This window comes from Ylistrum balloti, unplaced genomic scaffold (genome assembly GCF_031769215.1).
Source record: "Ylistrum balloti isolate Yb309-2 unplaced genomic scaffold, AGI_CSIRO_Ybal_v1 Utg370580, whole genome shotgun sequence".
NCBI classification, from domain to species: domain Eukaryota; kingdom Metazoa; phylum Mollusca; class Bivalvia; order Pectinida; family Pectinidae; genus Ylistrum; species Ylistrum balloti.
In genome coordinates this window covers 945108-962744 of record NW_026782361.1, presented here as the reverse complement: position 1 = coordinate 962744, position 17637 = coordinate 945108, and the positions used below count along the sequence as shown (strand labels likewise).

At 36.6% G+C, this 17637-nt stretch overlaps 2 protein-coding genes across 2 annotated transcripts; one reads left to right on the top strand and one right to left on the bottom strand.

Moving 5' to 3' along the window:
• Positions 1–3274: 3274 nt before the first annotated feature.
• LOC132556619 (CBY1-interacting BAR domain-containing protein 1-like) lies at positions 3275–8791 on the bottom strand. Its single transcript, XM_060221052.1, has 7 exons — positions 8730–8791; positions 6398–6513; positions 6118–6242; positions 5541–5822; positions 5015–5128; positions 4340–4543; positions 3275–4009 (listed from the first exon to the last, which is right to left on the bottom strand). The coding sequence occupies exons 1-7, from the start codon at positions 8765–8767 to the stop codon at positions 3836–3838; spliced, it is 1053 nt and encodes a 350-aa protein (XP_060077035.1). The 5' UTR covers positions 8768–8791; the 3' UTR covers positions 3275–3835.
• Positions 8792–9139: 348 nt separating this feature from the next.
• LOC132556607 (protein O-linked-mannose beta-1,4-N-acetylglucosaminyltransferase 2-like) lies at positions 9140–13555 on the top strand. Its single transcript, XM_060221038.1, has 2 exons — positions 9140–9225; positions 10273–13555. The coding sequence occupies exon 2, from the start codon at positions 10321–10323 to the stop codon at positions 12538–12540; it is 2220 nt and encodes a 739-aa protein (XP_060077021.1). The 5' UTR covers positions 9140–9225; positions 10273–10320; the 3' UTR covers positions 12541–13555.
• Positions 13556–17637: the final 4082 nt, after the last annotated feature.

The following is a 17637-nucleotide window of genomic DNA, read 5'->3' as shown; positions in this document are numbered from 1 at the left end:
ATATTGTTTCAGATATTGTCATTCTCTATTTAAGGAGACATGATAGCTCAGTCGGTAGATCATCCAACTTCTAAATTTCATTTGGAGATCTGAGTGGTTCGATTCTTACTGGAGACAGTCTGTTTATTTCTTAGGAAGGTCATATTACAGGCCATCTTATATGTCCTGCTGTGGCTGTGTCCTTAGGGGATCATTAGAGATCACAGACCATCTTGTCCCATTGTAGTTGTCCTTTTGGATGTCCTGCTGGGGTGTCACCAGAGATCACAGACCATCCTAACCAGCTATGGTTATGTCCTGTGGGGGTCACCAGAGATCTCAGACCATCCTGTCTTGCTGTGGCTGTGTCTTGTGGAGGTCACTTGAGATCACCCATCATCCTGTCCTGATGTGGTTTTGTCCTGCAGGGGTCACTTGAGATCACAGATCATTCTGTCCTGATGTGGTTGTGTCCTGCAGGGGTCACTTGAGATCACAGATCATTCTGTCCTGCTGTGGTTATGTCCTGCAGGGGTCACTAGAGATCACAGACCATCCTGTCCTGCTGTGGTTGTGGGCACAATCCACTACCAGATCCCACCTCAAAGAACCCAGCAATGAAACAAAGACATCATCCATTCGATGAATTGTACATGTATGTAAAAGCAATGTGTGGTAAAAATGGTATTATCTTTACAGAGTACCACTTGGAAAATATAAACCAAAAGAAAAAGATCGAAGAGTCAATGATGTATATCTGTATTAGTTTAATATCGGACCATGCGTACATGTAACATAGTAATAAAACTTACCACAATTAACAAGAGAATCATTCATTCATATAAATACTAAAATCATAAAGTAGTGGACTAGCTAGCAGCCAAGTATACATACAATGTAGTAAGTCATTGATAGTTCATTATTAACAAGTACATTTCAAATTTATTTTAGATATACAAATAGCCAACAATTTATGTGTATGATAATCACTCAGAGACACAAAATTAGTGAAAAATAGTGAAGTTTCACATTACATGTATAAATAGTGTTGATATAAAAATATACCCTAGTATGAAGGGTATATAGAAATGATATGTACCATCAGGTGTGTATTTAAGGCAAGGGTCATGACGTTGCATCAGTACTTACCCTAGGTGTAAAATGTTCCACCTCCCTTCCCTCTGTTTGAAATAAGATTCATAAGGGTAGTGTTGTTGGGTTGTTTTTTATTTTTAAAAAGGATCAGTGAGGTAACTTTTGAAGGAGGAAGTCTTAACACAGCACCTTGATAGGATATGCAAGCAAAGCAGGTGTGGTGAATGCAGAGGAGACACCAAAGAATGTGTCGTTGTTTTGTACGAAATTGAAATACGGTACCTTAACCACAGATAAGTAAGTATTTAAGTGAATGTAGGTGAAACACCTTCATGACAAGTATATTTCAGATTTCTATGAGTAGGTGTTACATATAGCAAGATCCTCACAGTCAATGTTTCAATGCAATTTTGGTCAGTAGATCATAATGAAATGTATAATTACTATGACCAAGGAAGAAGTGGGAGGACACAAATATCAACTTATATCCCGAGACAGGAAATTATCAACAGATTTTCCTCATATTAAGCTATTACTTGAGACATTGAGATGTGCATTGTGGTGCTAAAAGTTGAACTGATATTGTTTTGGATAATTAGTTTGAAGAAAAGTGGGGTTTTTTTTTCAGATTAGAATTTAATTCTATAACGGCAATCTTCCAGCACGTTCACATCTATAATTGGAACAGGAACATTTTTAGCTTTCTGTCAGATCTATACCACTTATGAAAGTACACTATAACTTGCAGTTAGTCTGCTCTCCATAGTTAGTAGCTACAATATCCTATTTAGCAAACTTACACATCCAAATAAAGTTTCTTCAGGGATGCTAGTGCCAAATTGCATGTTTATAGATATACCCATCACCAGTTTGACCCACATCATCATCTTATCAATAGATTACTATGCGATACTTTCATGTACCTTAAATAAATTAATAAAGACATGCACATACCTGTCAACATATCAGACAGTTGTAATTTAATAATTACAAAATGAACACTGGACTATATTACAGATCTGTAAATATTATGTAAGAGCAAATAAAAACATGTTTAAGATTTAAACATGTCAAACTAATACATAGAAAAGTTGTTTCATGCACCACATGTTACAAAAGAAAATTTCCAACAAGGCATTAAACCCTCACAGTATACCTAAATGTGTAAAAAAAAATCTACAAAACGGTACACCTAGAAGATGGTCAGGAATATTGTGCTGGAGAAGGTGTTATATGTATTCCTTCCATTATAAATACCATTTATGTACACAGAAACATGTAAATTCACAATCATGTCAACTATAACTGTAATATTGGAAGTTGTTGTACCTGAATTTCACAATGCACCCTGGGAAAATTGATAACTGCAAATGCTGACTGGTCACAAACAAATGAAAATATAAACAATAGGTTTTTTTTTTCACTCTCAGTGCTAGTATCATTTATATTTTCATCATACAGGTAAAACTATATTTTTCTGCAAAAAATGTAATAAAATGTATCCATTTCTGTTGGAGGTAAGTACCACTTGGATTATAAATTAGTGTCATATGAAGTAGTAGACAAAAAATGTACCTAGATCAACTGAGGAGAGGTACTACTGGTATATATATTGATATGCAATCAATGTTATTGTAGACAAAAGCAAGGATGACAATAGGTTTCCTTGATTACGTGCATTGATATTAATTTACCTTGGTAGGTAAATAATCAATTAGAGACTACAATGAATAATTTGAGAGTGATATGGCACTACACTTGAAATACAGTAATAGACTGAGAATGCTGATTGAAAGTTCTGAGTTCAAGATTAAAAACACTTCACATGAAATTCAGTATTAGACTAAGAATGCTGTGCTGACTGGAAGTTCTGAGGATCAACTTCTTAATAACAAGAATTAAACTTAATCATAGGTTGAATTGTCATGTTTGCCTGTTGTTGCTTTTGTGTTAAGCTCTGTAGCTATAAAAGTGTATGTTATATTTTAACTTCAAAATTCCTACTCTTCCTGAAGACAGAAGGACACTTGTCTGATATCAAACAATCCAGTTTTATTTTATGACTTTAAACTCATTTTGAAGTGAAATGAATCAATCAAACAGATGTTTGAAAACTCTCAAATTTCAACTTAAAGTAAAATGACATTTTTACTAAAAAAATATCACACTTCTTATGAAATGAGAAAAAATATCTATTCAACATGTTACAGCACTTGCTAGATGATAAGTGAAGTGGACAAGCCATATTTGAGTTTGTACCCTTAAAATACTCCAAGGTCGTTTAGAACACTTGTACGTTTGAAGAAACTTAAGCCTCTTAAGACAGGAATTTTAAAACTCATAATATACCTGGACCAAAACAATCTGGATATCATGCTGCTGTAGCTATGTTGAAGTGTCCACTATCAATGGATCTAACTATATGTGAAGATTGGACTAATCTTTTTTACATGAAGTTAAAAAATTTCAATACAATGTAGATGACTCCTCCCTAATATAATACTGGTAACACTATGGTACTTCGCAGGCAAAACAAAAACATTCTTAGCAATTGTAACATATCTTAATGTAATCATAATTGATTGCACCATGGAAGAAATAGCAAATGCAAAGAAGCGCTTTACTGGCATTCAGTACAATGGCTTATCTTCAGGTCAACATTGTGAAGTGCATTGAGAGCTAAGGATTAGCCTCCTCTAGTTGTGGACGGATGGTATATCACAGATCTGCAGTCTAACAGTCACAACAGTATCCCAATGTCCTACCGTGGCAACACACGTCTTGGCTGTGATATCTGCTTTTGTTGAGATCTTGCTGTTGATAATTCTGATTCTGTTTCATCTTCATCATCTGTTTCATCTTCGTCGTCTTCATCATCCTCTTCATCGTCGTCGTCATCGTCATCATCATCATCATCATCATCAAGACCCATTACCTATAAGTCAATAATACAAGATAAGTCAAGTATTATAATAACACACCTATATCATATATTATATAGATGATTCACTCTATTGTAAAGGCCATTATAGAAGAAATCTGTGGCTTACCTACAAGAAAGGTTTCGTACTCAAAATGAATAAAAGAATTGATCCTGTTTCATTATATAGCAGTAGATTTGCTGAGACAGGTCAGATGTTAAAGTGGCAACAAGTTTGAATATCATTATGCACTATTCATATTAGTACATGCATTAATGATAAGGACAACTCCATAACTCTCTGTCCAGAATTTGTTATATTTTCCAAGTAGGAGTGGTATTTACTGGTATTCGTGTTCGGGACTGTGATCCTGTGGGAGGTTTAGTTGGCGTGGAATGAGAACTTGCAGGCGCTGACTGTTGTCTGTTCATCTTGATGGGCGTTGTCTGTTTTGAGTTTGTGTTGGAGTTGAGAGAGGAATACGAAGAAGATCTGACCATATTCATCCTCGCTGCAGTGTTAGGAGGGGTGAGCTTTGAGCGAAATTCCTGTTATCAAAATACAAGGAAATCATTTTATTTTTTTACCTAGATCTTCACATACTTTGTGTGTGAATTGTTGTAGGTTTTTATCTTCATCGCAAAATAAACAATAAAGATAAGTCAAAACAATCCAAATATCAAAAATGTAAAACTTTGGTAATAAATAAAAACATTTCCTACCAAATATAGCAATAAAATAAATTCAGTTTTACAATATTAATGCACATCAACTTAGGTAAGGAGTAGCTTCTTTATCAAAACAAAATTACTTCTAAGCCTACATGCTAGTTGCATCCTTCAGATTTCACACTTAAACAAATATTACTGCTAAATGTAACACCAATATTTCTTAAACTACAAAATCTATGGAAAATTGAGGGAAGGGAGGGTTGACCCCACCTTGAAATGTCTCCTGTTGGTATATGAACTATTATACAGAAACACAGTAGAGTAGGTGTGATTAGCTGTACTACTTACATCCATGTCTTCCTCCACATCAACAGAGGAGATGTTTTGGTAACACTGGGTGTAAATCTCCAATGCTTTGGCATGGAACATCATCTCTATGTTCACATAGTCACTTAACATTTTCTAGAAAAATACAAATTTCTGGTGAACAGGTGGTACAAAAATTATTCAACTCTAGAACTTGACTAGTAAAGCAAACTGGTACATATCTCTGGTCTTCAGTATATACATAATGTACCTCCATCGCATATTGATGTCACAAGGTACCAGTATGTCACAGTATGCAATGAAAATATATTGTACAGTATTGTTATAAGCAAATTGTTTTTTCTTTATCCTTTACTCTTTAAAATTGATGTCAATTTTATTTCTTGTTCTAATTCTGATGCTTTACTCTGATCATGTTTCCAATTTTGCACAGTGGGATCAGTTAAAAGATTAAAATGATTGGCTTTATATTTTAAATACAAGAGTTTATCTGGTATTTTCATCATATTAAAATGCATCACTTCAACAAATACACAGTATTAAATACCTTAATATCCTTGAGTTTTTCCAACTCAAATTTGTCAACCTGCTGCTGAAGATTTTTTGATGTGCGTGAGGCCTCTACACTGGCCTTCTGCAGCTCAGTTTCCGCCTGCGAGATCTGAGAACGATCACCAGGATTTTTCTGTCGAAGCATGTCAAGCTTCTTCTTTTGTTTAACTTCTTTATCCTGTGCGGTGTATGCTGATTTGAGGTCATTTTTTGCCTGTTTGCACTTAAGTCCATAATTACTTAAAGGTTGTACAACTTTGGCATCAAGTCTTGTAACCTGAAAATTAACAATTTCACCATCTGTAATACACCACGCTATTTGTGTGTATTGGATGACATGGCTTCATAAAAAAAAAGTTTTCAGGTGACGTTTAGGCAATGCAGCAGATACAATTACAAACAAAACCTCACCTTAAAGTTGTTTTATTTTCTTAAAAGTTATCCCTTCATAGAATGTAAAGCAACAATGTCACTTTTAAGTGAATAATCAATTCCTGAAATATGAATTTGCTAAAAACACTTTTTCATATCTTATTGCTAACTATTATAACTGATATTATCTAAAAAATTACCTCTGCTTGTCTATAATCCTGTATAGCTGATAGATTTGTTGCAAATTCTGTGAGACATCTTAGCATTGATGGGTTGTGAGAATCTGCCTCAGAGTAGGTTGTGATATCTTTAGCTAACTGATCTCCTAGAAACACAGAAAATACAAATGTCTTTACAATGCTACTGATGAATCAGTGACAACTGTTAATATATGAATAGCTGTCCAAACTAGTACCAAATGTTTGAAAAGGAAATACCAATATTTTACTCTTTGAATAAAAGGTTGTCTTTTCTTTTTACCTTTATCTCTAAGTCGTGCTGTTTTTCTCGTTATAGAAGACATCGTGTCACATAGCTGTCCAAAATGCTTCTCCACCAGGGACACACGATCTTGTATGAATTTAGATTGAGTTTCACTGAAAAGAAAAGTAAACCAAAAGGTGTGATTTGTTTGATAAATTATAAAAATGCTTTCACGAACTTGCAGTTTGTCTTAATTTTTAATCTTGTGATACCAGTCTGTTTTATGTATATTAAAATCTCTATATAAACATATGTATATATATATAATGTGTTATTGTAACAATCCATTTCCAGATGGGGATAGGTCACTTAAAAATAGGAACATTTTTAAATTTGTTATTATCGTACCATATATGATGAAAATAGGCACCCTTAAATATTTCAAGAAAAAAGTATGAATTGAGCAGTATGAGGATGTTAAGCTGGTCTCATGAAGTAATGAAATACAGCACACATTACCTTTGTTAGAATTATGCAATATTTTAAGTATTTGTTTACTTTTCATCAATTGATACTACATAATACTGTAAACTTTTGAATTACTTCCTTTATTTACCATTTAAATCAACATGTGACATTTAATTTGCAAAAATTCTTTATAGATCTAGCTACATCGATTTACAAACATTTGCATGCTGCCCTAATTTTGGCATAACAGGTTTATATCTTTTTAAGCTAAACAGAATGAAATATTTGTGTAAATTAAAAGACCAACAGAAAATAACCCTAATGAAATAACAAAATTGTAATCACAGCAGAAATTTTAGTGAACAGCATACACACTTGTGTATTTACCCTATATTCTTCATAAAATCTATGATTCAGTGACCTTTCAGTTCCGCATTTCCCAAATGCGCTTCATTAAAACAGTTTCACTAGAAGTATTCCCACCAATTTCACCTGTCCAAACTGACTGCAGGAGAGATATTTTGATGCTAACAATAGTTTTAACAGTCATCAGAACAAGTTCTTAAAAGATACAGAGCAGCCAGAAATTTTGTAGCATGGATGAAATATCCCAGAACAGCCAGAAGTTTTGCAGCATGGATGAAATATCCCTTAAAGTCATATGAGCAGGGTCAATGATCCTTTCAATGGACAGATTTTAGAGTGGTAGTTGTCTAGTACAGTTGTACAGCTAAGACTTGTGATGTAGATTTACAATTAGGCAACTTCCATTGCTAAAAGTTGGTAGATTCTGTGAAGTTTAAATAAAATACCTTCAATGAGGAATTCATATGGGCAGCAAAAAGATTTAAGACATGTTCTGGGAGGGTTAAGAGGTATGTGATTTCTCATCACAATTAATGTTTGTATGCCAAGCAAGACACTGGTAGCTTATTTCTTAATTTTCATAGGGCTTAAGTTCAGATATTCATCAGGATCAGAAAGTCAACAGAATGTCAGAATAACTCAGAAGCTACAACATATCAAACTGTTGGAATGTATTGAATTTTAATCTTTCATCAGAATTAGAGCAAATATTGACATTTATCACTGATGAAATCCATGCCTGTGATTTATCTGATTTCTCAATTCTCAATTGCCAGTATAATCATAACCTAGCTCCTATACACAGGACAATATATATTGACAAGGGTAAACTGTGCTATACGTATGCATCCCTTCTCATTTACACCCATAACTTCTTCAACGGACAAGTACAAATGCATGTTTCTATCCAGAATAACAGCACAAGAAAATCTCCTGCTATAAGCAGCAATACACTGCACAACACTTAAGGAATTCAAAAGCACTTATTCCCCAAGAAACCCTTGAAACCTTCATACACACAACCAGCAAAACATCAATATTTTATTTCCATGTTATACCATAGCCTATCCTTATCTCAAAGTACACACAAAAGCTTCCATGGTGTTGCTATACATATATTACCATCAGTCATAGTTTATTGCTTCCACTCCCCAACCCACCCCAACCCATGTAACCGTCGACCTGTAATGGAGTGGGTTGAAAATTATGAAGAAAACATTTCGTAAGTGATATGAAATTGAATGTACATGGGCGTGTAAGTATCAAATTTGGCCTATCAAGGTAAAGGTAAGAATCAAAACTCTGAAAACTGAGGTTCAACGTGTTCACCGAGATATTCTGATCATTTTCAAAATATCACAAAAACAACATTAAGATTTGTGAGCAAAACACTGGATAAGAAATGAATCGTGCGTACAGATTAACCGCGTAAACTGTCAAATCAGACAAGTCAAGTCACGAATGTCTTATAAAATAACCCAATAAATATGAAAATCTATTTAATCCTCCTACTATTTTTGCTTTAACGGTAATTAAGAGACGATAATATACTTACCTTGCCCTCATTTCGGCACCGGTACGACTCATTATCATCAAATCATGTAATTATCTCAGTTTCGGAACATTTCAACTTCAAAATTCCTAGCTGTTGATTAATTATCTTCTTTACAGAAGAGTTCTAATGTAGGTATAACGCCTTTACACCCGACGTTGAGACTGAGAGTGATCAGTGTGGAAATGGAAGAGTGAAGGCAATATTAAATAGATAGGCATCCTTGTCATGGAATTTTCCGTGACAAGAATAGACAATCAGTGCAAAAACGAAAACGAACAGACACTTTTAATGAACTTATTGTTTTGACCGATCGAACTCTTCTTTCACTTTGACAGACATGCGCACACTGACTTACAGAGGCAGGCAAAACACTGGCACCGGCTACATTGCCTTTTGGAAACAAGCTGCAATGAGAGGATTTGTCCTTATTATGTCAACTCATATCGCCTAGATATGAATACAATGTTTCTGTTTTATCAATATTGATTGCTGAATGGTAAGATGGACCGACATGAGTGACTGCATTGTTCACGACATACGTTTTTTAACTTAAGCACATTCACTAGATATATAAGGACAAGTCTTTATGCCTAACCATCTAATATAGCATTTCAAAATCAAGGATTAAGCGTTATATTAAAGGGTCATCAAGGAAAAGACTTTGTAATCAATATCATATTTACCTGATATGTTCTGTATGTTTTTTATTTTCACGACATCGGATGATAAAAATTGAACTTTTTAAACACAGATCAAAACTCGAAAGTTAAATATCAAATGACATTAGCATTTTTCCAATTTAAGCAGGTCATGCTATGTTCAATATCAGGTTGGTCAGACAATTTCAGGGGAATTGACGACACTTATACATGTAGTTTAAAAGAAAATGTTTAATGGTTTCCCTTTTGGCTATACTCATGATGGACTCCACCATGTGTATTGTACTTTGCTTGATTACATCGCTGTGAGTAACAGTTATAACTTACACTGCGACTATGACCTCCAGAACTGACATTGCATGTATGCGTGACAAAGCTGAAGACATGGTGAACAGTGGCAATTTGCTTGGTGATGTACATATGTGAATAAGTGCAATGTTTTCTCTGCTGAAGAAATAGGTGTTATACATACCTAATCCTATGTGCATTGAAACATCAGTTTTTGTCATGGCATAAATAAGATCTGGGGTGTGCTTGTTTATTTTGAGTGGTGCATCGATAGATAAAAAAATATAATTTCAGGCATAAATCAGAATAAACGCACCAATATTAATACTAGTTTCAAAAGCTTGCTTTAAGCTCATCAGAAAGCATACTAAAATTAGTATGCCCACCCCTTATTTCATCAACAAACAACTCTGATTCAGCTGGTAGAACAAAAAAAGCCCTGATATCTCTGTAATGAAGTGTGTTTGAGAGCAATGGAACCCCACACACACGCCAAGAGGCTATCAACCCAAAGAAATAAAGAGTGATGAATACAGAAATTGAAATGATGAATGCAAAAAATCAAAAAAATTTAATGTTGTTTCTTTTATTTTCAGATCTGGCATGTGAATTAATTGGACCAAACTCCAATCCAAAAAATAAGAATGACGAATCTCCATTTCATCACCCATGCTGTCATGCTGTCTATTTTGGCAGTAGTTGTCAAGAAATATATAGATCTGAGGTCACTTGTAGAGGATTTACAAATGGACTGCTATCCACACCCCATTCTCTCTCAGCCCCCAAGCCCACCACTCTCTCATCGCCCCCAGCCTGGAGACCATATAGGAAATATTGAAAAAGATATAAACTACATTGCTACAAGTCAGTCTAGCTTTGAAGAATCTGCCAGCAACCAGGATATTGACAACTTAGGGGCAACAAAGTATGACAGTGAAAGGGTTTATTCCCATAAAGATAAATTTTCTGGGACAGACTTTAGTAGTAAATCAGACCAGTATTTTGAAACAGACCTTATTCAAAGTAGTCTGGCAATTTATAGCAACAAAGCAGAAGGAGAAGCTCAGAGTGGAAAGTATTTTGAAGAATATGAGCAAACCAAAGCTTCAAGCCCAGAAACATCAAGTGTTTTATCTTTGAGCAGTGAGTCTTTAGGTGAAGGTCACACTAACAAGAAGACATCAGAGATGGATGTTGATGGAAGTGTGCATGCCATAGTAACTGACAAATCACATAAGAACGAGAAATCATCACAGAATGATATATCACAAATAGCGACCTCTGTATGGTGTCATGGCAGTTCAGAAATAAGAAAAATGTGTCGTTTTAAGAACCTATGTTACAGCCCTTTGAAAGAAACTTTCTTCTTTTATCACAGTGATCAAAGTGTGGTGGATAGATCACAACTTGGTAAAAACAGCAGGCCATGGCTACATCTTTCTACTGTTGTTGGTTACAATGGTCATACTGCTAACTTAGTAGATGTCAGGTCATCAATGTTTAATAATTCAAAGGTCAGGTGGATCAAGGGTCAAAGCATGATCTTCAGTAGGTTTAAACCTGACAATATCATGCATGTTCTCCATGATGATATTTTCCCACTACACTTCACACTGAATTTCATCAGTGGACAAAATTCTTTGGACAAGTATGATGTCCAGCTGGTGTTCGTGGAAGGATGGGATCGTGGGGACTTTGCAGACTTGTATACCCTCTTCACCACTAAACCTCCTATGTATGTCACAGACTTCAGTCAGGAACAATCGCTTTGTTTTGAGTATTCTTACGTTGGATTGTCAATGGAAACTGTATGGTACAAATATGGCTACCTTTTACCCCAGGCACCTATAGAAGGCACATCAGCCTCAGGATTTCTCATACACAGCACAGTTAATTACATTGTCAGTCAACTCAATATACTAAACCCTCCCAACATGGTACTTTCTTCTGGTGATTATTTTGTTCTGCTCTCTAGGAAAGACAATCGCCTCATTATCAATGAAATGGAACTGATGCTTTCTCTTTCTGCTGATGTAAACATGAAAGTGTTCATGCTAAGTTTGGAAACTCACAGCTTTAGAGAAATCATACAGTATGTTAAATTTTCCCGTGGTCTTGTTGGAATGCATGGATCACTTATGTCACTTGCTGCCTTTCTGAAGCCTGGATCCTTTGTTATTGAGTTGTTCCCTTATGCTGTCTCTCCTGAAAAGTACTCTCCTTTCAGGACTCTAGCTGAGTTACCAGGGATGGAGCTGGTCTACTCAGCCTGGCAGAACATGGATAAATCAAAATCTGTAGGACATCCCGACTGGTCAGCAGACATCGGGGGTATCAGTCATTTATCATCACAAGAGCAGGCAGCCATAGTGGCAGAGACTGAAGTGCGGGAGCACCTTTGTTGTAGTGACCCTTCCTGGTTGTACCACATTTATCAGGATACAGAGGTAGATATTCCCACCATCACCAGACTTGTCACAACATCTTTGAATGCACCAGTTGCTAGTGAGGATCTTCGTATGTTTCCAGCCAAGGTGGCCAACATCCAATGTGATAAGATTAATTCTGAGTCTGATGCCAAAGACAGAAATATAAAACAATTAGGAAATGTAGAAAAGGGATCTATGGTGTTTAATATACAGTGGGAACCACCAGAAAATTTGGACTGTTTAGATTTTAGTAGTATAAATTATGAGGTGAGAGTAGTACAAGCTGGTGTGGATGACATACTATTCATAGTGTCAGGTACATCTCTTCTGGTATCAGCTTCTGATACAGGGCCCACAGTAAAAGTTTGGGTGAAGGCTGTCACTGACAGTAACATTGGGGGACTGCACAGTCACACGCAGTGTTTAATAACTTAAAACCAGGGTATAAAAAGAGAACTTAGGTGAAGGCCATCACTGACAGTATGACTTCAGGACTGTACAGTAGTGATTAGATGATGATCAGATATAATTCATCATCTAATCGTTTTACCTTGATTGATGCCATGAAAACAATGAAAATTTTCCATAATAGATTATTGATACCTTAATATTTTCTTGTATTTTAACTAAAAAGAAAATCATGTTATGCATATTAAGATGTCAGTTGTCAATAATATTCATTCCACTGTAAATTCTAGGTAAGTAAGGTATTTTGCATTTCACATTTTGCAATGACATTTTCCAGGGGTGCAGAGAGCAAAAATGATCGTAACCCCTGGAGTATCGAGGATGTTCAGACTTCTTTGTTACTTTTGCTAAGTTGTACTGTTTCATTGTATTTTACAATTACATTTGTAAACAATTTGACCTGGATGACCAGGTGATCACATTCTCAGCTGCCCTGGGCAGATGATCTTATCGCTTTACCATCTTTGTACTGATGGAATGAGGGAAGGGAGGTAACTGTTTGAGGTATCGGAATAATGGAGTCATTGCTGTAAGCAAATTCAATTTCATTAATTCAATTATTGAGAAAAAAAGGGCAAATAATGCCATTTATTTCTGCTTTCAGTTGATTAATTTAAATTCCAATATCTAAAATTTTACTTTTGAAAATTTCAAACCTGAACTAATTTGAATGCTGGGTAGATGAAACTTACAATTTCCACACTTTACTCCTTACAGAGTAAAATTAATTTTCATCTAATGATAGCATTTGAATCTCAAACTCTCGAAATGAAGATTAAGGTGCATCATACAGAATAGGAGTAGGTAAAACAGCTTATTTGATACTGAAATTGAAATATAATACTCACTTTATTGTTCTAAGCCTTTGTGTGTATATATATATATATGATACCATTTACATATCAACACTTTGTATGGTATATGAATTTTTTTGTAATATTTCGTATGAGATTCTATGAGACAAGTCAGAAGAGATTTTATTTTTTTGAGCCTTTAATTGGCAAGCAAAAATTTAAACTTCAAGACAAGTTTCATGAAATCTCATTCAAAATATTACAAAAAACAAATTCAGATACATTTTATCACATAACTCAAATAACTAACTTTTGACAGGTTTTAATGTAAAAATGTAGAAAACGAAATCAATAGAAAACAGCCACAAAAAACTCTAGGGTAAATTACACAAGTGATGTACAAAGATAAGACATGTGCAAATTCACTGGATAATAGGCTGATTGTAGTAAATATATACTTTTATGTTGTATATGCTTTTTATTGTGATTCCGTTTTTATTGGTCATGGTACATTTCAGTGAGGCCATTTCATGGTGAGGAAAATGTAAACTATCGCTTTTAGGTGTATCAAGGCTTTGTACCTTTGGCTCAATACAAAATGGAGGAAATTGTGCAATTCAAACATTCCTTAAGCTTATATGTATTCACAGTTGTATTGTTGTCCTTTGTTGGTAAACATTCTGAGATGTTTTGTAGTATTCATACTTCTGTATCAGAAGGAAGATTTCTTTTCAACACATTTACACAGTGTTGTTATTTGTTGTTAACCATTTCAAAAATTTTTGTATTTTGTATCAGTATAATTAGACAATAGTAAGTCTCTAAAAAGCTTAAAACAACCAGAAATAATAACAATAGAAATAGCTCTAATATAAGTTAAGGAAAATTTTACAATAAGATGTTTTAGAGACTGAACACTTGGGCTAATATATAATGCATGTAGATTATTAAGCACATGCATTTTTACTGTATTGTTATTGTGAATGGTTGTTTTAAAATAATTTATGATATTTTTTTAATCAGTAAAATGTACAAGCTGATTTCTCTACACATTTTGTAGTCATATATTTCTGTTGAATGTTGCCCTGGTGAAATCTGTTGTCAATTACCTGTATAAGAATTCAAATTTTATTTGATGCTGACTTTTACTTTGCACTGAAATCAACCAGACAAAGCCAACAACTGTCCTTTACATATCTTAACTATGGAGTCCCCACAGAAAAATCCTTTGTCCTGACTATGAATAATTCTGTGTACACAGAATCAATACAGTCCTGTCTAAGGAGTTTTCTCTGTACGAAGAATTCTTAGGAGTCCTGACTAGAAAGGTTCCTGTGTACACAGAACGCAAAGAGTCATGACTAAGGAGTATACTGTCTACAAAGAACACAGAGAGTCATGACTTAAGGAGATTACCGTGTACAGAGAACACAGAGAGTGGTGACTAAGGAGATTACTGTGGACAGAGAACACAGAGAGTGGTGACTAAGGAGATTACTGTGTACAGAGAACACAGAGAGTGGTGACTAAGGAGATTACTGTGGACAGAGAACACAGAGTGGTGACTAAGGAGATTACTGTGTACAAAGAACACAGAGAGTGGTGACTAAGGAGATTACTGTGTACAAAGAACACAGAGAGTGATACCTTAAGGAGATTACTGTGGACAGAGAACACAGAGAGTGGTGACTAAGGAGATTACTGTGTACAAAGAACACAGAGAGTCATGACTTAAGGAGATTACCGTGTACAGAGAACACAGAGAGTGGTGACTAAGGAGATTACTGTGTACAAAGAACACAGAGAGTCATGACTTAAGGAGATTACCGTGTACAGAGAACACAGAGAGTGGTGACTAAGGAGATTACTGTGTACAAAGAACACAGAGAATGGTGACTAAGGAGATTACTGTGGACAGAGAACACAGAGAGTGGTGACTAAGGAGATTACTGTGTACAAAGAACACAGAGAGTGGTGACTAAGGAGATTACTGTGTACAAAGAACACAGAGAGTGATACCTTAAGGAGATTACTGTGGACAGAGAACACAGAGAGTGGTGACTAAGGAGATTACTGTGTACAAAGAACACAGAGAGTGGTGACTAAGGAGATTACTGTGTACAAAGAACACAGAGAGTGGTGACTAAGGAGATTACTGTGTACAAAGAACACAGAGAGTGGTGACTAAGGAGATTACTGTGGACAGAGAACACAGAGAGTGGTGACTAAGGAGATTACTGTGTACAAAGAACACAGAGAGTGGTGACTAAGGAGATTACTGTGTACAAAGAACACAGAGAGTGATACCTTAAGGAGATTACTGTGGACAGAGAACACAGAGAGTGGTGACTTAAGGAGATCACTGTTGACAGAAAACACAGAGTCATGACTTAGAAGGTTACTGTGTACAGAGAACACAGAGAGTTGTCACTAAGGAGGTTCCAATGTAAAAAGAACACAAAGAGTCCTGATTAAGAAGGTTCTGTGTACACAGGACCGATGGAATCCTGACTAAGAAGGTTACTGTGTACACAGGACCCATGGAGTCCTGACTAAGAAGGTTACTGTGTACACAGGACTAAGAAGGTTACTGTGTACACAGGACCCATGGAGTCCTGACTAAGAAGGTTACTGTAAACACAGGACCCATGGAGTCCTGACTAAGAAGGTTACTGTGTACACAGGACCCATGGAGTCCTGACTAAGAAGGTTACTGTAAACACAGGACCCATGGAGTCCTGACTAAGAAGGTTACTGTAAACACAGGACCCATGGAGTCCTGACTAAGAAGGTTACTGTGTACACAGGACCCATGGAGTCCTGACTAAGAAGGTTACTGTAAACACAGGACCCATGGAGTCCTGACTAAGAAGGTTACTGTGTACACAGGACCCATGGAGTCCTGACTAAGAAGGTTACTGTGTACACAGGACCCATGGAGTCCTGACTAAGAAGGTTACTGTGTACACAGGACCCATGGAGTCCTGACTAAGAAGGTTACTGTGTACACAGGACCCATGGAGTCCTGACTAAGAAGGTTACTGTGTACACAGGACCCATGGAGTCCTGACTAAGAAGGTTACTGTGTACACAGGACCCATGGAGTCCTGACTAAGAAGGTTACTGTGTACCCAGGACCCATGGAGTCCTGACTAAGAAGGTTACTGTGTACACAGGACCCATGGAGTCCTGACTAAGAAGGTTACTGTAAACACAGGACCCATGGAGTCCTGACTAAGAAGGTTACTGTGTACACAGGACCCATGGAGTCCTGACTAAGAAGGTTACTGTGTACACAGGACCCATGGAGTCCTGACTAAGAAGGTTACTGTGTACACAGGACCCATGGAGTCCTGACTAAGAAGGTTACTGTGTACACAGGACCCATGGAGTCCTGACTAAGAAGGTTACTGTGTACACAGGACCCATGGAGTCCTGACTAAGAAGGTTACTGTGTACACAGGACCCATGGAGTCCTGACTAAGAAGGTTACTGTGTACACAGGACCCATGGAGTCCTGACTAAGAAGGTTACTGTGTACACAGGACCCATGGAGTCCTGACTAAGAAGGTTACTGTGTACACAGGACCCATGGAGTCCTGACTAAGAAGGTTACTGTGTACACAGGACCCATGGAGTCCTGACTAAGAAGGTTACTGTGTACACAGGACCCATGGAGTCCTGACTAAGAAGGTTACTGTGTACACAGGACCCATGGAGTCCTGACTAAGAAGGTTACTGTGTACACAGGACCCATGGAGTCCTGACTAAGAAGGTTACTGTGTACACAGGACCCATGGAGTCCTGACTAAGAAGGTTACTGTGTACACAGGACCCTGGAGTCCTGACTAAGAAGGTTACTGTGTACACAGGACCCATGGAGTCCTGACTAAGAAGGTTACTGTGTACACAGGACCCATGGAGTCCTGACTAAGAAGGTTACTGTAAACACAGGACCCATGGAGTCCTGACTAAGAAGGTTACTGTGTACACAGGACCCATGGAGTCCTGACTAAAAAGGTTACTGTGTACACAGGACCCATGGAGTCCTGACTAAGAAGGTTACTGTGTACACAGGACCCATGGAGTCCTGACTAAGAAGGTTACTGTGTACACAGGACCCATGGAGTCCTGACTAAGAAGGTTACTGTGTACACAGGACCCATGGAGTCCTGACTAAGAAGGTTACTGTAAACACAGGACCCATGGAGTCCTGACTAAGAAGGTTACTGTGTACACAGGACCCATGGAGTCCTGACTAAGAAGGTTA

What these genes read in the sequence shown, in the direction of transcription:
- LOC132556607 (XM_060221038.1), top strand. Translation starts at nt 10,321, where the DNA reads ATGACGAATCTCCATTTCATCACCCATGCTGTCATGCTGTCTATTTTG.
- LOC132556619 (XM_060221052.1), bottom strand. Translation starts at nt 8,767, where the DNA reads ATGATAATGAGTCGTACCGGTGCCGAAATGAGGGCAAG. An exon ending in AGCACGACTTAGAGATAAAG is followed by an intron (nt 6,243 to 6,397) that starts GTAAAAAGAAAA and finishes CTGTGTTTCTAG; the next exon opens with GAGATCAGTTAGCTAAAGAT. An exon ending in ATGTGGAGGAAGACATGGAT is followed by an intron (nt 4,544 to 5,014) that starts GTAAGTAGTACA and finishes TTTTGATAACAG; the next exon opens with GAATTTCGCTCAAAGCTCAC.